Source organism: Panthera pardus, unplaced genomic scaffold (assembly GCF_024362965.1).
Source record: "Panthera pardus isolate Hobbes unplaced genomic scaffold, ASM2436296v1 HiC_scaffold_10, whole genome shotgun sequence".
NCBI lineage: Eukaryota > Metazoa > Chordata > Mammalia > Carnivora > Felidae > Panthera > Panthera pardus.
In genome coordinates, this window is record NW_026526655.1 from 4,431,924 (window position 1) to 4,458,398 (window position 26,475).

The 26,475-nt window shown below is 47.5% G+C and overlaps 1 protein-coding gene across 1 annotated transcript in view; it reads left to right on the forward strand.

Annotated features, from left to right (window-relative positions):
* Positions 1-26,475, forward strand: part of IQCA1 (IQ motif containing with AAA domain 1) — a 154,361-nt gene that overhangs the window by 65,783 nt on the left and 62,103 nt on the right. Inside the window, exons 7-9 of the mRNA XM_053903354.1 lie at positions 162-246; positions 12,358-12,483; positions 21,052-21,127. Coding sequence (XP_053759329.1) covers positions 162-246; positions 12,358-12,483; positions 21,052-21,127 — 287 coding nt within the window. The remainder of the gene's footprint in view (positions 1-161; positions 247-12,357; positions 12,484-21,051; positions 21,128-26,475) is intronic.

A 26,475-nucleotide genomic window follows, 5' to 3' on the forward strand; every position in this document is an offset into this window, starting at 1 on the left:
TAAATAAAAAAAAAAAGTTGAAAAAAAAAAAATAAATAAATACATAAATAAATGAGCATAAGCAGAGCCAGCTAGTGGGAAATATTACAGAGACGAGTTCTGGATTACGTTCTGAATTACGGAGTTCATTTCTACTTAATCTCCCTCTTTTGCTTCCTCAGGAACTTAACAGGCACGTTTCCTGACTACCCTCACGTAGAAGAAGGAGGGTCAGCTATTATCTTCTCCAACAAGACCCCACAACAGGTACGAACACGCTTGAGAAATGAAACATAAATATACTGCAACCGCGTTTCTATTGAAGCATAAGCTGGATGGGTTCGTGGTGTTACTAGGTTTGGGTTATTTCCCTACACGTGTTCACAGGGAACTACTTTTGGGGTTTCACCAACGACGTACTTTTAAATTTATTTCAAAATGAATTCCTCCTTTCTCCCATCTCGCCTTTCAAAGAGACGTGACAACGCGGGGGGCTCACTTCCTTGGTAAATTCTGAGCAGTTTGACGTCAAGCGCCCCTTTATGCTCTGGCCCCTGCTCGCCTCTCAGGGTCGTCTCCCGCCCCCATCTTCCTGCCACGGACTCCGGTGGCCACTCGCCCACCCTCCTCATGCCTCGCGTCACGGCATCCGTGGTGCCTTTGTGTGGGTCGTGCCCTCCTCTCGTCCCAGGGTGGCCTTCTGCCCCTCTTCCCCCACTTAGTTTCTGCTCATCCGTCCGGACTCAGCGCTTTGCATACTGACACTCTTTCAGAGAAACATCTCTATAGATACTCCAGTGCAATTGACTGCTAAAGCTATTTTTATTAATTTATTTATTTTTAAAGTTTATTTCATGCATCGGCCGGGGAGGGGCAGAGAGAGAGAATCCCAAGCAGGCTCCGCGCTGTCAGCACAGAGCACGGCATGGGGCTCAAACTCACGAACTGCAAGATCATGACCTGAGCCAAAAACCAAGGGTCCGATGCTTAACCAGCTGAGCCACCCAGGCACCCTTAGAGCTATTTTTAGAGATGTCTCAATAAACTATAAATAGGAAAAACACTCTTTTCTTTTATATTTATTTATTTTTGAGAGACAGAGGGAGACAGAGCACAAGTGGGGGAGGGGTAAAGAGAGAGAGGGAGACACAGAATCCGAAGCAGGCTCCAGGCTCTGAGCTGTCAGCACAGAGCCCGACACGGGGCTCGAACTCACAGACCGCGAGGTCATGACCTGAGCCGAAGTTAGACGCTTAACCGACTGAGCCACCCAGGCGCCCCAATAGGAAAACCATTCTTAACCTCAGCGTATTTATCATAGATACCAAGAGAAGATTTGCATCATACCCAACAGTAGAGTACTATGAGCATTGCCATTAAAAGTGAAACTCATACTGATACACTCAAGCTGGTTTACTTGACTACATAAAGCTCAAATGGCAAACAAATATATAGCATAATTCAAATTAAAATCATATGATGAACTGGAGAAAATATTTGCGACGTAGGTGACAGTAGCTATCTTTCATACATAAAGAGTTCTTAGAAAATACTAAGAAAAATCTAAACAGCCCAGTAGAAAAGAAGGGGGAACAATGTTACCTTAATTTAAAAAAATTTTAAAACTCACTAGCATCGAGACTTAAATGTAAAATAATGTCACTACATCTCTTTTCACCTATAGGGTTGGTAAAAATTTTAAGTCATGGTAATCACTGGAGTTGGTGAGCATGTAGAGAAAAGCCGCTCTCATCCACTGTGGCTGGATACATAAATGCGTGAATTAGCATGACATGCTTGAGGGACGTGGACCAAGTAAATATGAAATGTTTAATGAGTATACTCTTTGACCCATAAACGCTATTCAAGGAATTTATTCCAAGCACGTGATAAGACAAGTTGCCGTAGATCGGAGCCAACGAGCTTTTTCCATAAGGGGCCAAGTGGTCAGTATTTGAGGCTATGGAACAGCATTCTCTGCCACAGCTGCTCAACTCTGCCATTGTAGCATGAAAGTGAACAGGTAGGTAATGAATGGGCGTGGCTGTGTTCCAATGAAACTTTATTTACCAACTGGGCAGCAGGCCGGATTTGGCCCCTGCGGTGTGATTTGCTGCCCCCTGCCATACACGTGGTTGAACCAGCTGCCCGTGTCTGCCCCATTTGTGGCACTGACGAAGAAAACAGACTAATACTCCTTAGGAGGGACCCAGTTAAGGAACACGAAGCACTACGCAGAGGTAAAAGCCATGCTACAGGTCAGGGTTTCTCACCCTCAGCACTACTGACTTCCCACCCCCCTGTGCTCCCCTGAGTGAGCCCTCGGGGTCAAAGGGAAGCGCTCTTCCCCCACCCCCCGTCAGAAGCTGACCTCAGCTCCCCAGCCTTCGCTCCGCCCTCCGGCAGACTCCTGTCCTCCTCGGAACCCAGCGACCACATAACCTCCCCAGCCCATCAAACCCTGCCTTGAGTGGCTGGCATTTCGACTTGGTGCCATTTCTCGTTTTTACACGGTTAGGTCTTGTCTCTGCAGCTACGTTGTCAGGCACACGCTGTGTCCTGAAAGCCCACGGCCAGGCCCCAAATGCATTTCGTGTTAGTTTAGAAAGGGAGTGATCTCAGGATGAAGAAAGTTGGTGCCGTGTCTAAATCGTGTACAAGAGACGTTCACAAGTAGGGCTGATGTCTACTAAAAACGAAAGAAACTGAGGATCTCCAGTTAATACATTAAAATAAAGCAAAGGAGGCCAGCCGCAAGGCAGCAGGACTTTCTTTTAATGTTTATTTATTTTTGAGAGAGAGCACGAGCATGAGCCCCGGAGGGGCAGAGAGCGCGGGAGAGAGAGAATCCCAAGCAGGCTCCGCGCTGTCAGCACAGAGCCCGACTCAGGGCTCGATCTCATGAACCACGAGATCGTGACCTGAGCTGAAACCAAGAGTCAGATGCTTAACGGACTGAGCCACCCAGGCGCCCCGAGGCAGCGTGACTTTTAAACGTAGGTGAGTGAAGACTGGGGACAGCGTAGTGTTGATGAACCAGAGTCCCAGCACTCGCTACGTCCGCAGACTCCCCTCGCGCCTCATTTTTCTCCTCCGCAAACGGACATCCCAGCGGTGCCTCCTTCCCGGGGCTGATGTGATGGTTAGCTGAGGTGACGTGCATCGTGTACCTCAGGTGGCGCACGTGGAGATCTTGCAGGAGGTCGTAACAGTTGTCGCTAATGGAAGGAGGAGGATGAAGAGACAGGCCAAGCACAAACATGGTAGCATGTACGTGAAGAGTCAACTTTACGTTTGTAAAAAACCGTGCGAACACTTGCTACGAAGTGAGCATAATCCCGTTGCTACCAGCTCCCCAGAAAGACTGAGGACAAATAGAACCGCAGACCAGTCTTCGTTACGAGTTTCAATGCAAAAATTCAAACCGAAATATCAGCACGCCAGAACCACTGACAGCCCAGAGCCTGGAACCCGCTTTCAGATTCTGTGTGTCTTTCTCTCTCTTCCCCTCCCGTGTTCGTGCTGTTTCTCTCTCTCAAAAATAAATAAATGTTAAAATAAATAAATATTAAAAAAAAACAAATTCAACGGCCATTTGTGATATTATGAAACAAAACAAAAAAAATCAGAATATAGGGATACTTCTTTAACGTGACAAAGTATTTCTTGGTTCAAGATCTGATATTGCGCTTAATGAAATTCACAAGCGACAATTCCACCAATGTCATAAAAAATACAAGGGTGGCCGTTGTCACCACTGTTCCCTAGGATCTATCAAGCACGATGGGACACGAGAAAGAACGTAGAGATAGAGAAATTAGAACGGAAGAGGCGAAGCGAACACTTTTTGCAGGTTTGCTCTACACGTAGAAAAGCAATGAGAATAAACTGAACAGCCCCTTCACACACTACGAGAAGGAAGACGGGGAGTTACAGAGAGCAAAAGCGTTCATGTGTGCAAACAGCGGCTGGAAAGAAAGCAGACCAAAACGGCCCGTTTTCAGCAGCAACAGCAATAAAACAATAAAGCATCCAGGAACAAACTTAATAATAAATGTGTGTTCTATGTGAAGAAAAGTTCAAAACACTGTGAGGGATGCAGAGGACAAGAGATAAAAGCACCCTGTGTTCTTAGGCAGGGATACACAGCACCGTGAATACGTCAGCTCTCCCAAACTTCATCTGTACGTGTACTATGATCCAAACAAAAATACCAGTGGCATTATGGTGGAGGTGGGGTGGGCAGGCCTCACAGAATGTGACCAACCTGATTTTCCTGTTTTTTAATTTATATTTATTTTATTTATTTTTGAGAAAAACAGAGAGAGAGAGAGAACAGGCAGGGGAGGGGAAGAAAGAGAGGGAGACACAGAATCCAAAGCAGCCTCCAGGCTCTGAGCTGTCAGCACAGAGCCAGATGTGGGGCTCGAACCCACAAACTGTGAGATCATGACCTAAGCCAAAGTCAGACATTCAACCAACGGAGCCACCCAGATGCCCCATGACCAACCTGATTTTAAACTTTAAATAGAAAGTCAATACCCAAGAATAACCAATAAAATTCCAAAAGCACAAGGTAATGAGAAGAAACTAGCCCTACCCAGTATTGAACCGTGTCATTGAGAGCCCATTGCGGGGGCCTCGGTGGCTCAGTCAGTTAAGCGTCTAACTTCGGCTCAGGTCATGATCTCGCGGTTCGTGAGTTCGAGCCCTGTGTCGGGCTCTGTGCTGACAGCTCTGAGCCTGGAGCCTGCTTCAGATTCTGTGTCTCCCTCTCTCTCTACCCCTCCCCCACTTGTGCTCTGTCTCTCTCTGTCTCTCAAAAATAAGTAAATGTAAAAAAAAAAATTTTTTTTAATTTCTTTTCCTAAGGGCGCCTGGGTGGCTCAGTCGGTTGAAAAGAATTTTTTTTTTTAATTTTTTTTTAACATTTATTTATTTTTGAGACAGAGAGAGAGACAGAGCATGAACGGGGGAGGGGCAGAGAGAGAGGGAGACACAGAATCAGAAGCAGGCTCCAGGCTCTGAGCCATCAGCCCAGAGCCCGACGCGGGGCTCGAACCCACAGACCGCGAGATCGTGACCCGAGCTGAAGTCGGCCGCTCAACCGACTGAGCCACCCAGGCGCCCCGAAAAGAATTTTTTTAAAGAGCCCATTGAAAGAGGCAAATAACTAAAAAGACGCGTCAATGGAAACGAATAGGAAATCAAGAAATATACCCAAATTTACGCAAATTTCGTCCATAATGAAGATGGCATCTCACCTTTCTTGGGTAAGGGGGAGAAAAGACCACTTAATAAATAGTATTAGAATAAGCAGGTCATCATCTGAAAAAAAGAAGAAAATTAAATCCCTGTTTCTTTATAGCTTCTACCAGAATGCCTCCAGATGGATCAAAGATGTAAACGTCAAACAAAACAAAAACACAAAAGAACTAGAAGAAGCCAGAGAAGAAATGTCATAAGCTCAGAGTGAGAAAGACATTTCTACCTCTGCTGCACAACCCAGGAGTCATAGAAGAAAAAAATGAAATTTTAAATGACACACACACAGTTTCTAACCCACGTGGCAAAACCAACCCCAAGTGAAGTCCAATGACCAATGACACAGTAGGATAATTACTTGTAATGAGCATCACACACAGGAGGTCATTGTTTTCATATATAAAGAGCTCCTGCAGGTCTGTAAAAAAAAGATCAGTAACCTGATGTTTTAAAAAGCCAAAGGATATGAACCGGCAGTTCTCAGAAAAGAAAATGTAAATGGGTTTGAAACATAATAAAAGATGTTCAGAATATGAAAAGATTATCAAGCCCATGCCTATAACAGAAACGCAAGCTAGAACTAAACTAACAGACAACATTGCTCAATTGAACCTCATCAAAATTCAAAAATTTTACATCTCAAAAGATGCCATCAAAAAAATGCAAAGACAAAAACAGACTGGGGGAAGATATGTCTTCAGGCATATACCTGGAAAGGGATTTATATCCAGGATAAACAAAGAACTCTAACGTCTCAATAAGAAGCCTATTCAGTCAAAGAACGGGCAAAAGACTTGAAGACAACGCACAATGGATCGTATATGAATAGCTAATTAGCGCAGGAAAAGATGCTTGACACCATTAGTCACTAGGGAGATAAAATTTAAAACTGCTATGAACCCACAATTGTATGGCCAACATACAGTTGCTTCAACAAAGCAGGAAAGAATATCCAGTGGAAAAAAGACAGTCTCTTCAACAAATGGTGCTGGGAAAACTGGACAACAACGTGCAGAATAAAACTGGGCCACTTTCTTATGCCATACACAAAAATAAATTCAAAATGGATGAAAGACCTAAATGTGAGGCAGGAAAAAATCCTAGAAGAGAGCACAGGCAGCAACCTCTTTGACCTCGGCCATAGCAACTTCTTACTAGACATGTCGTCTAAAGTAAGGGAAACAAAAGCAAACATGAACCATTGGGACTTCATCCAGATAAAAAGCTTTTGAAAAGTGAAGGAAACAATCAACAAAACGAAAAGGCAGCCTACGGAATGGGAGAAAATATTTGCAACTGTCATATCTGATAAAGAGTTAGTGTCCAAAATCTATAAAGAACTTATCAGACTCAACACCCAAAAAACAAACAACCCAGCGAAGAAATGAGCAGAAGACACGAATAGACACTTTTGCAAAGAAGACATCCAGATGGCCGACAGACACGTGAAAAGATCCTCAGCATCACTCATCATCAGGGAAACACAAATCAAAACCATGACGAGATACCACCTCACACCTGTCCAAATGCCTAAAATTAACAACGTAAGAAACAACAAGTGTTGGCAAGGATACAGAGAAAGGGGGGCCCTCTTGCACTGCTGGTGGAAATGCAAACTGGTACAGCCACTCTGGAGAACTGTGTGGAGGGTTCTCAGAAAAACTGAAAATAGAACTACCTTATGATCCAGCAATTGCACTATTAGATATTTACCCAAAAGTTACAAAAATACAGATTTGAAGGGATACATGCGCCCCAATGTTTTAGAGCAGCACTATCAACAATAGGCAAACTATGGAGACCGCCCAAATGCCCATCAACTGATGAATGGATAAAGAAGATGTGGCATATAGATATATGCAATGGAATATTACTCAGCCAACAAAAAGAATGAAATCTTGCCATTTGCAGTGACATGGATGGAGCTAGAATGTATTATGCTAAGTGAAATAGGTCAGTCAGAAGTCAGATAAAGACAAGTACCGTATGATTTCACTCATGTGTGGAACTTAAGAAGTAAAACAGATGAGGGGCGCCTGGGTGGTTCAGTCGGTTAAGCGTCCGACTTCGGCTCAGGTCACGATCTCACGGTTCGTGAGTTTGAGCCTTGCATCGGGCTCTGTGCTGACGGCTCGGTGCCTGCAGCCTGCTTCGGATTCTGTGTCTCCCTCTCTCTCTGCCCCTCTCCTGCTCACACTGTGTGTGTCTCTCTCTCTCAAAAATAAATAAACATTAAAAAAAAAAGAGAGAAAGAAAACAGATGAACATATGGGGGGGGGGGAAGAAAAGAGAGGGAAACAAACCACAGAAGACTCAATGATAGAGAACAAACTGAGGATTGATGGACGGAAGTGGGTGGGGGATGGGCTAAATCAGCGATGGGCATTAAGGAAGGCACTTGTAATGACGAGCACTGGGTGTTGTATGTAAGTGATGAGTCACTGAATTCCACTCCTGAAACCAATATTGCCCTGGATGTTAACTAAACTTTAAATAAATAACTAATTAATAAATGAATGAATGAATAAATCCTGCAGTGAGACCGTTTCCTACCCACTAGGATGGTGACAATCAAGAGGACAGACAATAACAAATGTTGCGGGTGCAGAGAAAAGGGAACCCTCCTGTGGTGCTGGTAGGAACAGAAAATGGTGGAGCCACTTTGAGAAAAGTTTGTCAGTTTCTTTAAGGTTAGATATAGGAGCGCTTGGGTGGCTCAGTCTGTTAAGTGTCCAACTCTCGATCTCAGCTCAGATCTTGATCTCAGGATCCTGAGTTCAAGCCCCTCATTGGGCTCCACACTGGGTATGAGGCCTACTTCACTAGTTTTTTTTAAAGGTTTTTTTTTTTTTTATTTATTATTTTTGAGAGAGAGACAGACAGAGCCTGAGCTGGGGAGGAGCAGAGAGAGGGAGACACAGAATCTGAAGGAGGCTCCAGGCTCTGAGCTGTCGGCACAGAGCCCGACACGGGGCTCGAACTCATGAACTGTGAGATCATGACCTGAGCCAAAGTCATACACTTAACTGACTGAGCTGCCCAGGCACCCCTGAAGCCTACTTTAAAAAAAAAAGTTAAATATAAACATGCCAAATGACCCAGCAGCCCACTCTCGGGCCTCTATCCAAGAGAAATGAAAATATGTCCACACAAAAAAGTTTATGTATGAACATTCATGAGACTATTATTCATAATAGCCAAAACTTTGGAACAACTTAAATATCCATCATGCGGTAACTGGATAGGGCAGATGTGGTGCATCCATGCCAAGGAATATTATTTGGCGATAAAAAAGGAAAAATCAATTGAGATACACCCAACATGGGTAGACCTCGAAAACATGATGCAAACGCAAAAGAACCAGACATAAGAGACCACACATTATATGATTCCATTTACAGGAAACATCCAGATAAAGTGACTGTATGGAGGCAGGGAGGAGATTAGCATTTGCCTGTCAAGGGGTGAAGGAAAAGCAAAGGGACTGACCACAGACATGAGGGGCTCACACTGGGGTGACGGAAATGTTCTAAATCAGATTCATGGTGATGGTTGCACAACTTGGTGTATCCACTAAAAACAATTGAATTGTACCCTTGGAATGTGTGAATACATGCTATGTGAAACAGGCCTCAAAAAAATTACATTATGATATATTATATTATTGTGAAAGAAACCAGGTGGTGGGGCCAGATTTGGCCCTCGGGCCCCACAGTTTCCTGAAAACATGGCGGCTGCCTTAGCAAAGGAACAAAGGGTCCTTCTGACTTCGGGAGGTTTTGCTAAAGTTGAAGAGCGTGAGCAAGATAAATTCAGCACTGCTATCGAGAACAACTCGAGTGACATACCATTTTCTCAGCCGTTCGGGTAGCAAACATAAATACACGGGGCCACACCATGTCAGAGCATATAAGGAAAGAAGCACCCCCTTGCACTGCTGGCAGAGTAGAAGCTGGCAGCCCGATGGGGGCAGTGGGACTGCATTACAAATGGACATACCCTTGACCCAGCCTACTAGGAACTCATCCTGCAGATAGGCCCACACACCTGCCAAATGATAGGTGCATGCACTTACTCGTGCAGCGTTGCTAGTGAAAGCAAACAATGGGGAGCAACCTAACTCCATCGGTGGGAGAACAGCCAGATAATCGACACTACACCTATAAAAAACAGAACAAGGAAGCCCTTTATGCACTACGAAGGAAAGACGGCCAGGACATTATCAGGAGAGAAGCTCACAAGGACACTGGGTACGATACACTGACGTTTGTATAGAATGACCAGTCTATGTTTATATTATGTGTTTGTGTGTATACCTGTGTACACATTTGTGTACTTTGGAAGATTTTGCTAGGGTCGAAACTCAAGAGGAGGGGCACCTGGGTGGCTTAGTTGGTTGAGCGCCCAACTCTTGATTCTGGCTCAGGTCATGATCCCAGGCTCAGGGGATCAAGCCTCACGTCGGGCTCTAGGCTGAGCAGGGGGCCTGCTTAAGATTCTCTCTCTCTCTTCTCTCTCTCTCTCTTCTTTCTCTCGCTCTACCCTCTCCCCCTACTCTCAAGCACATACACTGTCTCTCTCACTCAAAAAAAAAAAAAAAAATCTTAAAAAAAAAAAAGAAAAAACCAAGAACAAAATAAATCCAACATTGGCTTAAAAAAAAGACAAACTCCAATCACACACCATTTCACACCATTGGCAAACATAACACAGCAATGTGTGTGTGTGTGCACATATATTTGCATACAGCTATATAAAATGTCTCCAGAAGTATCTCCAAGGAATTGAGGCTGGCTTTAGAAAGCTGACTGGCTCACAGCATGGGAATGGAACATTTCACTACATGCTCTTCTGTCGTTCTTGAATTGTGGGCCATGTGAATGTATTTATTCATCAAATTAATAACTAAGGATATGGAGGAAATAAATAATACAATGGAAAAGGCTTTCAAAGATACACTGAATTGTATGTTCCACAAATAAGGATTTCACCATTTTGTATAGCCGCTCACATTTTATACGTCGGGCTATTTTTTGAAAACTGTCTTTACGTTTCTGAAAGCTTCCAGACTTCCAAGGACCAAAAAAATATTCATGCTCCATAAGTGCTCCAAACGTAAAAGTCCTGAGCGGCCATGATTTGGGTCTCTGAGTTGAGGCGAGCCTGATCCCCAAGGAAAACATTGCTACTTGGACAAGAGACTTTTAATTCCATCCAAAGACACCCTTTTTATTACCATATAATGTGTGCAACACATACGTCACCTCTCACCCTCCCCAGCACCCTTTCTGTGAGCCTCATCCCACCGAGAGCTTCACTAGAGCCTAGGGGACGGGCAGACCTCTGGATAGAGGGAAGTAGGGCACATGACTAATGACCATGGTGGTGGTGTTGTTTTTAAGTCCAGATGGGACCAGAATATCCTGCTTGGTTCACAATAAAGCTGTATCGTTTATATTTTTAAAGGTTTGAACTAAGCTCCTAAAAGCCACGTAGGTATAAATAACAAAAATATAATACTAGAAAGTAAACGTCAGCAGTGTCGTAAATCACTAATAAGGCGTAACAAGCAGCCCTGGTCCCAGGAGGATGATTTAGTACAACGTAGTAGAGGTGAAATGCTACTAGCCTTTTGGTTTAATTGCATACCCTGCCGTCCAGAAGAAACCACTGTCCTCAATTTGGCATTGGGAGTTCCCTCATATGTCTTTTTTGCTTGGACGACATATGTATGGATCCTGAAACTGGAGAGTATTATTTTTTTTTTTTTTATTGAACTATATGCGTTTTGTATGATAGGATAAATCGACATACGCTGGGCACACCTTGCCTCGTTCCTTTCTATGTTGTGAAATTCATCCCGGTTAGTGCCTCTTTGGATCCCAGATCTGCACCCCCCAGCTGTGTGTCCTTGGCCACATGACTGAACTCTTTGTGCCCTGTTCTCTTACCGATAAAACAGGTTGGCGACAGCTCCCATGCCTGGGCTGCATTTAGCAGTAAATGAGTTCGTCTTTGTGCCGCTCTTAGGACCATGCCTGGTTTATCATACATGCAAGGGACGCGAGTACCGACTTCACTTCAGAAAATGAAACTCGGAAACTAGGTCCCAGGGATGTCATGCCACTTGTCTCGGTCACATGACCAGTGATGGGCGGAGCCCCAGGGTCTAACAGGAAATGGGTCCTATCACCGGCACCCTCACATCTCCCAGAATTCATGGCTCTCGGCCACAGCAAATGGGAGCTCAGCAAACATCTGTTGTACAGAAGGGATTGTGTGATTTTTCACAAACCTTTACTAATTCTCCGATGAAGCTAATCTGATGTGAACCAGGTACTTCTTAAAAGATATTGAAAATTTGGGAAGAATAAATGGGGTTTTGTCACTGTAGGAAATAGAAATGAAGTCACAGGTGAAAGAAACCAATCATGAGGGGCGCCTGGGTGGCTCAGCCGGTTAAGTGTCCAACGTTGGTTCAGGTCATGATCTCGTGTTTCGTGAGCTCAAGCCCCCGGTCGGGTTGTATGCTGACAGCTCAGCGCCTGGAGCCTGTCTCACGGTGCATGGGATCAAGCCCTTCATCAGGCTGTGTGCTGATAGTGTAGAGCCTGCTTGGGATTCTCTCTCTCCCTGTCTCTCTGCCCCTCCCCTGCTCGCGCTCTCTCTCCCTCTCTCTCTCTCTCTCTCTCAAAATATTTTTTTTCAAAATTTTTCATAAAAAATTAAAGAAAAAAAAGAAAAGAAAAGTTATTGGAAGGGCGCCTGTCCCATGGAGTCCAGGCAGGAAACCAAGGTAGCCTCAGCTCCACTGGGGAAAGTGTGAGCAGGTCTGGCACTAGGAAGCCGTGAGCTCCCCTGCGTCGGGACTGGGTTCAGAAATGTCCAGCCTCCCTTTCAACCGCCCGCAAGATCCGACGGCTGCCCGATAAATCCAGCCAGAGGCAGCCAGCAGCCAGCGATGTCCCCACGAGGGTCTGCCTTGGACCCCAGAGCAAGGCAGGGAGGGAGGGGTTACTGATCAGCACACATACCTCCTCCAGACGGGAAAACCAGTCCTCATCCCGATGGGGCTCCATTAAAGCACGATGCTCATTTTGTGTTCCTTACCAGGTTACTGAAGATATTCTTGCAAGCCAAGAAGAGGAGGAGAAAAACAAAAAGAATAAAAAGAAGGCAAAGAAACCCAAGAAACCTAAGGAAGATAAGGAAAAGAAAAGCACAAGGGAAAAAAGCAAGGTAAGGAATTTGGAATTTTAGAAATTTTCTTTTAAGTGACTTTTTTTGCTTTGAATCCGCGGCTTGGTCCCCTCCGGAGATGGCAGACATTCGTTTCCTAGGCAACCGTTCTTTCCTACCAACTGTTTTTCCGTATTTTTTCTATGCTTGCTCCATCACCCGTCACCACCCTCTCTGTGACTTGTAGTAAATAAATATTAGGATAAAGAGTGGTTTCAGGGACTCGGACCCTGTACGTATTTATTCGTGCATGGGATACCTTTGAATTTTTTACTCCTCAAACTCAGTGATCCCTCCGGTCTTTCCTCAAAGGTAGGCATCAGGAAAGATGCTGGCGAACCAGATGACCACTGCAAAGTCAAAATAATCTTAACTGCTTTAACCGAAGTGTGTTCGTTCAAATTTATCCCTTCACGTTGACGTGGTGGCTACATTTTAATGGGAGTTTTGCCTTCTTACTATCCAAAGGAAATCAGAGTTCAAACAGTGTCACTTTGGGCCAGGCCTCCCTCCCCTCGTGCAAGGGGGAAGGTGGTGGCCGTGCCTGGATTCACCAGGTGCTGCTATCTTGGGGGGGTAACTGGCGGGGTCTTCACCTTCAAGCACATGGAGAGGTGGGCGCCCAGGGCAGTGTTCTCCCAGCAGAAACTCCTTCTATGGGGGGCGGAGCTCAGGCTGGAAGCTGGCATCATCCTGAAGCGTGATTATGTTCAAAGAAGCATTTCTGTATAGACAGTTCCTTCTTCACAGCTGACCAAAACCCTGATCTCAGTCGACTCAAGAGAACGGATCCTCAAGGGTGATGGTCCGTCTGTGACCCTGTCCAGGGGCAGAGACCCAGCTGTTGCTCAGGTAGCAGCGGCCACACTCCTCCTGTTCCAAAAGGTGGATTCAGGAGAGACACGGGGCAGGCTGCATAGTCCAGGACAAGTGATGGGACCAAGGAGTCAGAAACTATGAGCAGGGGAGAAAGGAGACTGTTGGTGGATGTACAATGACAATACCCAGACTCCACGTAAATGCAAGGCCTGGGTGGTGGTGATGAAGGCCAACCTCTTGTTAAAAATCCCTTGCACGGGGCGCCTGTGTGGCTCAGTCTGTTAAGCATCTGACTCTCGATTTCAGCTCAGGTCACGATCTCATGGTGTGTGGGTTCGAGCCTCACATCGGGCTTTGCGCGGAGGGCACGGAGACTGCTTGGGATTCCCTCTCCCTTTCTCTCTGCCCCTCCCCCACTCAAATAAATAAATAAACTTAAAAAAAATCTCCCTTGCACGATTGCAGCCACCCGGCTGGAGACAATTGCCCCTTCTGCCAGGTTCTTCTCCCCTTCTCCGGCACCGTGGCTGACAGAACCTGCCCCCATCTGTCTTTGTCCCTCTCCTTCACCACGTTGCATTGTGTGCTCTTCTTTTGAAGAGAAGAGAGACCTCTTACAGCTCGCTCTGGGCACAACCCGCTCCACCGCAACCCCAGCTCAGTCCCCAGCTACCCAGCATGTTGTGCTGACCCCTCATCTGATTCCGCCCCAGGAATTGCTGCTGCAAGGCCACGCCACCCAGGGACAGCCAGCCCCCTCCGTGGGGCCATTCTGAAGGGTTGTCCCAGCTCCCAGGCTCCCTGTGGGGTCAGCTGACCGCTCACGTCCAGAGGTAGCACGGCTCAGCTACATCCGGTTCTCTTCCCAGGGCTGCTCCCCTCCCGGTGGGTGGTGTTCCCAGTAGATCACCCCCTCAGCCTCCATCTAAGAGTTTCCAGGGAACCCAACCCACGAGGCCACCTGTTGTCCCTTACTCCTCTGCTTGGGTCCCAAAGCTTCTAACGTGTTGCAGAAGAAAAATTTAAAAAATAAATAAAATGAGAAGAAGAGAGCTTACTTGCTACAGTTAATTTTTAAAGCCCCCCCCTCACACGCTGCAAGATACTTTTCAAGCGGTGCCTGAGAATAAGGACAATTGGAAGGATTCCAATTTTATTCTAAGCATTCTCTTGCTCTAAATATGCATTAGGGAGTTTGACACTTGCAAATTAAAAATTCACTGTTAATGAAGCGTGTTCCATAAAAGAAAAAATCTGAAATTATCAGCTATACAATCTGGTCTTTGTTGAGCGAAGGTATTTTATTAACTGGCAATTAAAGAGTCACTTCATGATGAACAGTTTGGGCCAGGAAGCAAACTCTGAATCCATCAGCATTTATGAAGTGGCTGGAAATGAAGGGAAAAATCCTTCAGAGCTACTTAGAACTGAATCTATTCATGAAAAGTACAGGTCTACCCGGTGACCTTTTGTATTGACTTTTAAGAGTCTTAATTTAGAATCAACCCCGAAGCATCTAAAAGCATTCCTGTGTGTGAGAACTGGCATGTTGACCTGTAGAAACAGACATCTCGCATTCATCCTGGTCCAAGAGTAAGGCAGGGGAGAGGGGAAACTGGTTTGACTTCGCTTGCGTTTGTGCTGACTCACCCCTAACTCTTTCATGGTGGCACAGCTGTGGGCTTATCCCTCAGGTATTTTTGTAAACCTGGTCGTTTCTCTATTGCCAATACATATATATGGTCAGAAAACTTGAGAAAGACCGCATATTAAAAAGAGAAAAACCTGAGGATTATCTGAATATTTCCACTCACCTCTACAAATGGAAAATAGACTCTTGTCAACATATCACACAAGTACAAGCTTCGTCAGTCCATAGAAAGGCTACAAATGAGCATATGTGGCCACAGAGGAGCTGTTGACAAAGGTCTGGAGGTGAGTGAATCAGAAGGCTGCATGGGGGTCAGGGCCTCCAGGCAGGATTCCAGGCCAACGCTGAGCCAAAGAACCAGAGGACAACTTCAGAGCAAGGAAGACAGAGGCCAGGGAGGGTGTGGGGTGTGGGGCTGGGGAAGCCTGGAGCGTGGCCTCCAGGTGCTTGGCGGAACCTTCTGGAGAAGATGAGAGTCACCCCTGGGGTAGTGACTTGAGCAGACCTAAGCTGTGCAAGCTGTGGTCTAAGGTCTGTGGCTCATGACCGTGGTTGGGATGGCCTGTGGGTGGGGAAGTGATCGAGGCAGGGAGGCTGTTAGGTCCAGGCAGGGACTCCCAGGAGACAGGAAGCAGGGTCCGTGCAAGCCCAGGCTCCACCCAAGGGCAAGTGTGGGCCAGGGGCCAGAGCTCCTCTGAAGTTTGCGTCCATCTCCATTGGAGAACCCATTTAAAGTCAGACATCATCCACAAGGCTGTGAGTGAAGTGAGTTCTGTTTGTCTTGTTGATTTTTTGTAAAAATGATGAGGAAGGAAAGGCACATCCAGCTGGTGGTACAAAGATCTGGGCTCATAGTGAGCAGAACGGTGACACCCTGGCCTGGCTCACAAATACCCATGGTCATCCTTTCATGACTGCCTCCCCTCCCTCCTCAGCCCCTTCCTGGGGTCCCCTCCATCTGCATAAGAGTGTCTCAGAGTGCCCTGCCCAAAACACCTCTCCCGCAACCCTAGCGCAGCGGGGCAGAGCTCCCCTTAGACACTCTGTCATTCAGGACTCTGAAGATTAGTGAGTGTCCCTGTGGTATATTGAGATGTTTGAACCTGGAGATGACCGGAAGGAAGTTTAAGGGGTTTGGGTGTCCCTGCTTGGATTTCCAATTTCCTGGAGGGCTGATGGCATGAGAAGAGAGAGTGCCATCAGGGTGGACCTCCATAAATCGTGCACAGCATTTTAGAACAATTGTGGCGGGTGGTCCTACATTCACTTGATCATTTCATCAAGAAACGTCACAGACAAGTTAACACTTAAAGCATGAAAGTTTTCCATTTCTTACCTGGATCCATCTGGAGACCCTCTCTGCTGAGATGCTGAAGGACAGAAGCAAGGAGATTGATTCATGGCTCGTTCACCTTCACCAGTGCGAGTAAAGGGAAAACATAAAAGCACCATAGACACCTTCAAAAATGAGCTTCCAAAAATTAGTCGTTTCATCCCCTAGAGAAGAAAACGAACTTCTATCTTGTACCTTTTCTTATACAAAAATTAACTCAACACGGTTCATGTATTTACATGTAAAACTAAAACCTTTAGGTAAAAAGAGGGAAAACAGATCTTCAGGATCTAGCGCTGGGCAAACAGTTTTTACATTTGACGCCAAAAATATCCACAAAGGGAAAGATTGATAAATTGGACTTTATCAAAATAAAAAATTTGTTTTTAAATATAGGGGCACCTGGGTGGCTGAGGTGGTTAAGCGTCTGACTCTTGATTTCAGCTCGGGTCATGATCTCCCAGTTCATGGCGTCAGGTTCTGCATTGACAGCACAGAGCCTGCTTGGGATTCTCTCCCCCTCTTCTCTCTCTGCCCCTCTCCCACTTGTGCTCGCTCTCTCTCAAAATAAATAAACATTTAAAAAATAGCAATAAAAAAATAAAAAAACTTTTGCTCTGGGAAGAAGACAAGAAACAAGGAGAAAATGGTTGCAGGCTATAGATCTGACAAAAAACTAGCATCTAGAATACATAAAGAATTCTCAAAATTTCAACAGTAAAAAAAAAATTAGTCTTCCTTTCTATCTTTGGTTTGAAAATCATCTCTAAAAGCGTTAAGGATCGCAGACGAGGACATCCCCTGTTAAGAATATGTAATAGAGGACAATGCTAGTCTGGTCGGGAGAACATTCTCTGCAAGCCAACAGCAAGCTTTGCAAACGTGCTTTCGACGTCAGAATCACGCCATTCGCTTGACAGTCGTCCGTGTGGACTTCACGTTGGCTTTAGAAACAAAAACCCAGAGAAGGACCACCATGCGATCCATCCTTACAACCCTTTTCTCTTTGTTATCTTTCAAGCCATATGTTAAGCCATTTGGAACTATCTTAAATGGATTTTACCTGCCCAGACCACACGGTCATGTGATACTAAAGAGTCTTCTCTGCATTCATGTAACTTCGTGCTAAATCCTGGGAAGAGCCTGGTACCCACATGCAGCACCATTAGCTTGAGAAGCTTCTGCTTGTCTGCAGGGCCGCCCAGCCTTTCCGTGACCACAGCGCCTCTTCTCCAACCGCTTGGCCCAAGGAGGTGCTCCACAGTGAACCATGGAGCCAACCACCCTCTTCTATTATGTTACGGTATTTCAAACTAAATTTTGTACTCCTTCACAAGGATGTAAAAGTGAGTGAATTTCCAGAGGCTGGTATCAGGAATAAAGGTGTCATCGTGGAAATGTCTGTATCGAGCATCCTCTGTGTCCACTGAAGGACAGCGAGAGAGGAAGATAAGAAGCCTCAAGCTGTGGGGACAGGAGCCGTAACCCAGGAAACGGAGACCCCAAGGATAGACTCCCTGCAATTGTACGTAAACTTTTACATGAAAGCGTATCACTCCAAGAAGGAGGTGTGTGAGTTTTTTTCATGTTTCCTCCTATCTAAAAAGCTCAAAAATCACCACTTCCAGAAAAGACATCATTGGTTATGCAGAAGGGCCAAGGAAAGCGCCGCTGGTTCAGAAAAGAGCAGGGGTCCACCAGCCCTGGAGACAACGGAGGAGGCTTCCCCGAGAACATGGCCTGTCAGCAGCCTTTCAGGAGCTCACGCTCATAGCCCAGGTCTGCCTGGGTCTCCCCATCCCTGGGGTGGGGGAACCACAACAGCCTCGTGGCCGCCACTGCCTCCTCCCGTCCTGCCGTTCTGCCACCTGTCACCCACCCGAGCAGCCAGCGACCTGATGAAACCAGGACTCCGATCAGCACCCAAACAGTGCTTGGGGCTCAAGAGCTGGGCGGTGGTTCTTTCCAAAGGAATGCTGGATGTTCACCTGAAGGTGCTGGAAGGAGGCAGTGGGGTACAAAGAGGCACCAGATGCTAGAGACATCAAGAAGGGCGACTGGCCTGGGCTCGGTGTTGGAGGACGAGAGGGAGGTCAGGAGTCGAGGTGGACGCCAAGTGTCTTCGCTGAGATGCCACAGAGGATGAGGTACGGAAAGCCAGGAGCTGGCTTCAGAATGACACAGATTGGAGGGTGGGACACCCGCGCGGATGCATCACATGGTTCGTGGAAATTCCAGGCAAACTCTGGCAAGATTCAAGAGGCCCCCCTGCGCAGAAAGCCCCCATCGAGGACAGGAGAATGGATGGGCTGTGGGAAGACCAGCGTGGGGTTAAGCTGGAGAATCTGGATGGCGTCCACAGAGGAGGGCAGGAGGAAGAGGGGAAACCAGTGAGAGAAGGCAGCAGCCTGGGAGGAGGGAGACATTCGGCACTCTGGAGACAGTGAGGCTGCCGTTTCCTTTTCCAACCGTGTGAGTTTCTGGAAGGACGAAAGGAAGGTTCTCCTTCTGTCCCCTCCGCCCGGCTACCGTGAGAAGTGAGAACTAATAATATGACGGAGACAAGTCAGGAGGTTCTTTGAAGGGTGGGAACCACTGTGTGGAATGTTCCAGAAAAGCCAAGGAGGATGCTTGAGGAAAAGGTGCGTTGATGGACGCAGAGCTCCTTCGGCTACAGAGGAGCGCGGGCCAGCAGGTGCAGAAGGCAGATCACCAGCAGCGGACGGACTCGGGCTGAGACCTGAGGGCAGCTCATATACATACTTCTTAAGGAAATTGCCAAATGATCAATAAAGTCGAGAAAGGATTTTACGAAGGGATAGAGCTAAGTGTTCAGGGATGGGGGAAATGCACCCATGGTGTGGGCTGGGGGAGGTCCCAGGGCGGCAGGCAGGGAAGAGATGTTGCCCGATAGAGTAAGGCCAGGGTTCTCTGCAGCAACGAATGCTGGGAGAGAAGCCAGGAGAAGCAAAAGGTTTCAGGGGTGAGGAGAGTGTGAAGGGGAGGAAAACCATTTCACCCAAATGGCCTCCATCAAGAAGGCTTAAAACCCACGTGACTCTGCTCAGCCGGCAGAAGGACAGACAGCCACACAGGGACCGGTGCAGGGTTCGATGGTTACCGCTACCCGCTGAACCAGAAGACGGGACCAGACTGATGCTTGATTGACTGATTGATTGATTGATTGATTGAATCAACCAGAATAATTCAGGTTGAGCATTTTCACTGGACCCTGATTTCCCATAATGCGAGTTTCCAGAAAGATAACGGAGATTCCTTCCATTCAGTGTCAGAAATAAAGACAGGAGAATCCCTGGATAGTCCTTTGCTGGCCCTAGGACTTGGTTTTCCCAGACCCATCCCCCTGAATGCTCATCTAATTACCCCCATCAAGCAATATATAACAATTATCACTCAAGCACCACAAGTTCAGGGTAGAGGAGGAGAAATCGGGTTATTGATTTAAAGAAAAAAAGAGAGAGAAACAAGCAAAGGTCGCGTGGAACCCATCACCCATCATCATTAACATGGTGGTGTACATCCTTCCAGACACTTCTTTAGGCATCGATGTATACTAATTGTTCCTTACGCTGCATGTTTCTAGTGACCATTAATTGTGGCATCCTGAAATGGGATGCTGAAGTCAGGATAAAGGTTAGGGACAAAGAGGAGTATTTAAGTTAACCCTCTGGAGGCTGAGAAAGCTGGGCTTTTCCCTGAGTTAAGTCTTCCTAAAAGGCAAGGAGCTGAGCCGGGTGCACAGAGGTAAGAAGGGCTTCCCGGCAAAGAGGACCCCCGCTGGGAAAGCATCTCTTGTAGGTGTGGAGCCCGGACGGTGGTCAGGGGCCTCGGGGGAGGACATCAGCTGGCGGTTTGGAGGGTCGTTGTGAGAAACGTGGCATATTTCTTACCACCATCATAATGGCCAGGACAATTTTTCTGACAAAAATTAAGCATAGGTGCCACCAGAGAAAATCAGGACCGATGTACTTAGAACACAGCTACCCATTTTTTGACTTCACATTGTGGGTTATCTCAGATGGGCTGAATACCTTCTATGTAAGAAGGAACAGCAGTCTGAAGCCTGAAAAGGCAGGAGTCATTTTGATTCTGAATCTCCATGGAATTGAGAGAACAGTGCGAGCAGAAAAGTAAAATGGCATCCTCAGTTACCTTCAAGCTTGAAAACAGTTATGAGATGCTGAATTTTTTTGCAAAGAGCTCTCATATTATTTTGGTGCCTTTTTATTTTAAAATACGGTTAGTAGCAATGAGAGCTCTTGGGCTGATTTTCAGTTGTGGGTCTAAAATCCGTTGAGTGGGAAATAATCAGTCCAAATGCATACCCCCATTTTTTTAGAGGTGGGGGGAGAGAGGGCATGCATGAGCAGGGTAGAGGGGCAGAGGGAGAGGGAGAGAGAATCCCAAGCAGGCTCCACACTCAGCATGGAGCCCAACACAAGACTCCATCCAATGACCCTGGGATCATGGAACCCAACACAAGGCTCCATCCAATGACCCTGGGATGGGCTCAGTTTCTAGAATCATCCACACCCAGTTCGTGGACATAGCACTGCCTGCTCAGACGGGCCAGCTGGAACACTGCCCAGGTGGGTGGGCAAGGGGCTGGACCTTTGCTCATAACCTAGGAAGGAGCCTGTGTGCCTTATCGTAGCCCAGTCACCAGGATGTGTGCACTTGTATTTCTAGTCTCAACAGATAAAGTGGGGCTGTAATTAACCAAAATACCATTCTTCTTTAACAGGAAGAAGATGAGGGGTGGAAAATGTCACCGAGTGTCTTTCTTCCTACGATGGAGGAAGGAAATAACGTATACAAAGGTTGGTTTAGGAGAATATACGTGTCACCCTGTCCACCCAGCATGACCCCCAGCCCTAGCACCCTGCCTGGGTGGGGAAGAATGAGGTGCTCAGTCATGAGAGGCTGGAAACATGCGGCTCATAGCCCAGATCTTCTGTCTGTCTCTACTGCAAAATTCCTTTGAGTCGCTTAAAAGGCATCGAATCAGTAAAAGAGCCAGATATGAATACCACGAGAACATAATCTCTAAACCTCCATGCTGGTTTTGAACCCCTGGGACTTCAGCTGAACGTCCTCTTGCTGGGAATGAAAGGGATTTGTCCTGGACCGTTTCAATGAAGAAAATCAATACCGTATGTCCAGTAAAATGTTTTAATCCTGTTAGACCAAGACAGGTGCTCCAGAAACCCACACATAATTCTTCTGTCCACTGTTCAGCCTAATTAGCCCAGCGATAATCTGACTAGACCTGCACCTGTATGAATTCGTCTTTCAAGCATTTCTGGTACAATCTACAAGAACAATTACCCAATTCCTTTGGTTCCCCTCCGCCCTCAGGATGAATCCCCAACACAGAATGACCCGTCAGCATGACCCCGGTCATTGGTGCCCTTCGGTAATTCCTGAAAAATGCAGTAAGCTTGTGAAGTCGAGTTTTTGCGAGCATCGGCCATGCCCGTGGTTCCTTCCCACTTCTGGTCTTGTCCGGACAGCACTGGTCCTATTATTTACTTACCATCTTTTTTTCATTGACTTGGGGTTTTTACCCTGCGATAAATTGAGCCTCATCCTGGCCAGCAACCCGAATGTCATTTCGGGTTGGAGATGCTAGTCACATGAAATAAAAACGTCCATGCGCCACCCGAAATTCTCTCACTTACCGCCAGTGGCGAGGGTCCCACGCCGCGTGGGATGCTGAACAAAGGCGGAAGCTTGGGGGGAAAGGTGGCGTCCACAGGATTTGGCATTCACTTTAATCGGGGAGGAAGGAGGTCAAGGCAGTAGCCCATGTTATTAGGTGCCCAAGACACGCGAGGCTTTGTGTTTTCTGTGCCCTTCTCATCTTCTCTTCCCGACAACCAGGGGGAGCAAACAAATCCATCCCCCTGTGAGAAGGAGCCTCTGCCCCTCCCCCCCCAGTTTGAGAAGTCATCAAGTCCTTTACAAACCGCAGTGCAGAGCAATCACCATCAGAAACACCGGGCGTGGTGGAGGTGGATGGGTGGGGACAGTGGCCTAGAGCGAGCGGCTTCCGCAACTTAGGCCAGCAGCAGCAGCATCCAAGGCCTCCCTGGGGACCTAGGAAGCGCGCGCGTCACACTGCTGGGTCACGGGCCAGCTGTGGGTGCCACCAGAACTCGGTGTGTCTGCAACAGCAGCTGCTACTTGGGGACGTTTCTTTTGGCCTTTATGCCACCCCCGCTGGTCCTACTCTGCATGTCTATCCCCAGCCTCCGAGAGCACTGTTCGCAACTTCCAACGCATCAGATAATTTGCCCCCTCGTGTTCTGCTGAAGTCCCCCCTCTTGGAGCCCTGTCACCTGTCATCCTGGGCCTCCCTTCACCTTTCAGGATTGTCACTCTCTCATTTTGGTGGAGCCCGCCCTTCAGGGTGTCTGGAGAAGAAGCTACCGCAGGGCGGCTCTAGGGGCCAATACATCTAAATACGGTCTTACACTTAGGCTCAGCGGGACCATTTCCCTCGGCATTTGGGAGGGCTGGTTCCCTTCTCCTCCGAAATTAACTATCAGGAGAAAATAAGGGGGAAGGAAAGGAAGGTGAGAGATAGCCAACCCCTCATCTGCCATAACAGGAGGTCAGGAGCTCAAGTCTGAAACTAATAAACCAAAAAACAGCAGTATGTGCACATTACAGACACAGAACAACAGAGAAGCAGCTAGATGGTCTCGCACCCTCCTCTCGTGGGCCCTGTGCTCTGCCACCAGCAGGCCAGTCCCTCCCTCCCCAGAGACCTTGTGCTGGGGGTTCCCCTTGCCAGGAATGCTGGTCCCTGCAGGCCTTACTTGAGCCCCATGTCGGGTAACAGTCTCCAGCCTCACCCTGTCCCCAACCTGCTTTCCCTACCTCCATCTGACGTGGATGTGGGTGTTCCTTGTCTCCCCACAGGAGGACGCGGGTCCCAGAAGGCAGGGCCTTCCACCGTCTGCCTAGTCTGATAGCAGAGCCTGCCCCATAATCAGGCTCAGTCAAGTTCTGAATTAAATAACCTACGAGTAAATCACATTTGTGGATAAATCTGAATCTGTTCAACGCATTTTTTATTTTTTATTTTTTTATTTTTTTTTATTTTTTTTTTTTCAACGTTTTTTATTTATTTTTGGGACAGAGAGAGACACAGCATGAGCGGGGGAGGGGCAGAGAGAGAGGGAGACACAGAATTGGAAACAGGCTCCAGGCTCCGAACCATCAGCCCAGAGCCTGACGCGGGGCTCGAACTCACGGACTCACGGACCGCAAGATCGTGACCTGGCTGAAGTCGGACGCTTAACCAACTGCACCACCCAGGCGCCCCTCAATGCATTTTTTAAATGAAGGAATGAATGCCATTGGGCAGTGTCACCGGAAGGCAGGGTCAGACAGCTTTTTGTTTATAATCCTTTCCCTATTCTCCGACTTTGTCTAAAACGATGTGGGCGTATGATTTTGATATAAGCAAACGTTAATATGGGGGAAATCGAACACTGCCGTGGGAAGCCAAGTCTTGGTACCTGCCGACCCACTCAGGAAAGCTCTTGAGACTTTCCACGCCGTTTGTGTGATATCTGTTTCCATGACGCTGTTTGTATAATATCTGTTTCCTCTAAGGCTGGGGGAAAAAAAAAAAAGCCCAAGCCGCGGTCACTTGGGAGAGGAACCGTGAAGTCCCATTTTCCTCTCTGGATTTGTGGCGTTTCCTGTGTCATCTGCCAGGTCTCTGGTAACTGAAAGAAATTCAATGTCTTCATCTTAGAATTCTTTTCTCAAAAATCAAAGGTTTTCCTTTTCAAATAAAACATTAGCATTTTAATCACTGCCCACCCCCATGTGAGAAACTGTACCCGACTGCTTTTCACATTCCCAGGATGAAAGCTCTTGGGGCAGTTGTTGTGCTTTGAGGGCCCTGAATAGCTTCCTGCATTTGTAAATGTCCATGAAATTCTTGAAGGGATTGAGAGTGCCCTGTGCAAAAGTGTCATGAGAAAAGCAAAGTTTCTGCGCAAAACCAGGACCATTCGAATGGCGGTGGAGGTGAACTCGGCACTAAGCGCCCGTTTACTTGCGAACCACGGTGACAAGCCCAGAATGAGAATTTGTTACGAGGTGCCATTGCTTTTCCATAAATAATCACCTCGTGTTCCTCTCTGTTCAATGTTCTGTGTCTCTTTCTTTAGTTAACGCTGCTGCTCCCAGAGTTTAGTAAGCCTGTCTAGTGAAAAACAGCACAGTAGCTTCCTGGCGATAACAAAGCTATTTCGCTTTAAAATGTCTTAATGAAACAGGTGAGTTTTGTTGTTGGAGATTTAATGATCGTGCGAGGGGGACACCCGTGAGACAAGAGTTATCAGTGGTTGGCACGTTTTGACACATTTAAGCCTCTTCTAGGACTTTCAAGGGGGAAAGTTTGCAATTTCAAACACTTAAGAAGAAGCATTTATATATTCTTACATTTTGAAGCTTTAAGCTCATGAACATTTCAGAAAATGCACTGAGAAGGAACAGTTACCTTCAGATGAAGAAGTAGATGTGCCTTGGGCACACACACACACACACACACACACACACACACACGCCAGCCACAAAACCCACCTTGTAGGGAGGTCGGGGGCTAAGAATAAACTTCCAAATTAGGACTGACTGAAAACAACAAAACACGTCAATGGGCTGATTTAGATCACGTATGCAATGCGTATTTTTCATTCCCTAACTGTGAAACGCAGGATGGGCCTCTTGGGCTGGCACTCAGTCACAGGATTGATTATTTAAAACAATAAAAGCTCAGCTCCTAGCTTTCCAGCAACTTCCTGTGTGCCCACTGCTGCCACAAGTGGCCTCCGTCAGTCTGTTTTGGGTCTTCTCCCTCTTGGTCTTCAAAGGAGTGTGAACTCCTGGTCACCTGCCCCGCCCGGGTGATGACATCCCACGATGTCCTCACCTCTGGGGTCACCCTCTGCCGGGCAGGCATCCGGGAGACACATGCCAAACCCATCCCGGACCCATCATTCCTTGCCATCATCTCTGCTCTAAAAGCAGGGCCACCTGTCACACGGCCACCCTGATGGGGAAAGACACCGAGGTGACTCAGCTCTGTGAAAACTGCTCCATCTGTGTGACTTAGTTCTTGTCTATCTCCTGTACGTCTACAGTAGCCACCCCAGAAGAAATTGGGGTCTTATCGTCACCCTCGTTTTCCAAAGTCTGTCCCCCCAAATTTGCAGAACGCGTGGCAGAGACCCTGGCCAGCCAGCGACCGGCAGAGTCGTGCCTGTGCACTCCCCTCGATTCCCAGGTGGGAAGCTGGGAAGGCTAAGAGCCCTCGCTGGACCCGGATTCCAGACAGGCTCTGCTCTGGCCCATGCTCTGTACTCCCACGGTACGGCCAGGGATTGTGGTGGGCCTGCCCAACCTGCTCATGACAACATCTTGCGGTGACCATTTCTGCCTCCAGAAGTGCCCACGCCAACCGCTGGGAGCACCGCAAGGTCTCCAGCCTGGGGCTAACACACTTAGAAAACTGGAGCTGCATTTCCCTGTCCCATCTTCCTGTACACTTTTCCCGTCCGCGGGGTCCCGACTGATCGCTTTGGGAACGTGTTGGAACGTGTTGACGTTCACTGGCCCTCAGGCCTCCATCGCTCCCGCTTAGCTCTGGGCACAGTTGTCCTGCAAGGTCCGTCTCCCCTCAGGAAGTAGGACTTGTCGATAAGGCGGATGAAGAGCCAATGAGTGGTCACGTGGGGGTTCCACTTGACCCGCCACGAGGGCCAGACAGGCACGGGACGGACAAAGCCCTCGGGCAATTTTTTTGCCCCTTGGCCAGATTTGAGTCACGGGCCAATGTGTTCTGGCCCTGCTGTCCTTCTCTTCGGGATCTGCAGCTTTTCCTGGGTCCCACCGCCGTGTCCTTCCTTCGTCTCACCTCTTTGGCCGACCTCAGGCCCCTGTGATTCATTTGACTCCCTTCTCGTTGGTTTGCCCAGGTGTCTCTCCAGGCACCTGCTCTGCCCTCTGTCTTCGAGGTTGACACCTCTTGGTCTTCGCAGCACCCAGACATATGTTCCTGTCTGTGACTGTGACTGTGACTGTCCCTCCCTTCTCAGGCAGCTGCGTCAGGGGGACACCCCCCAGGCAGGCTCAGGATCCCCAGTCT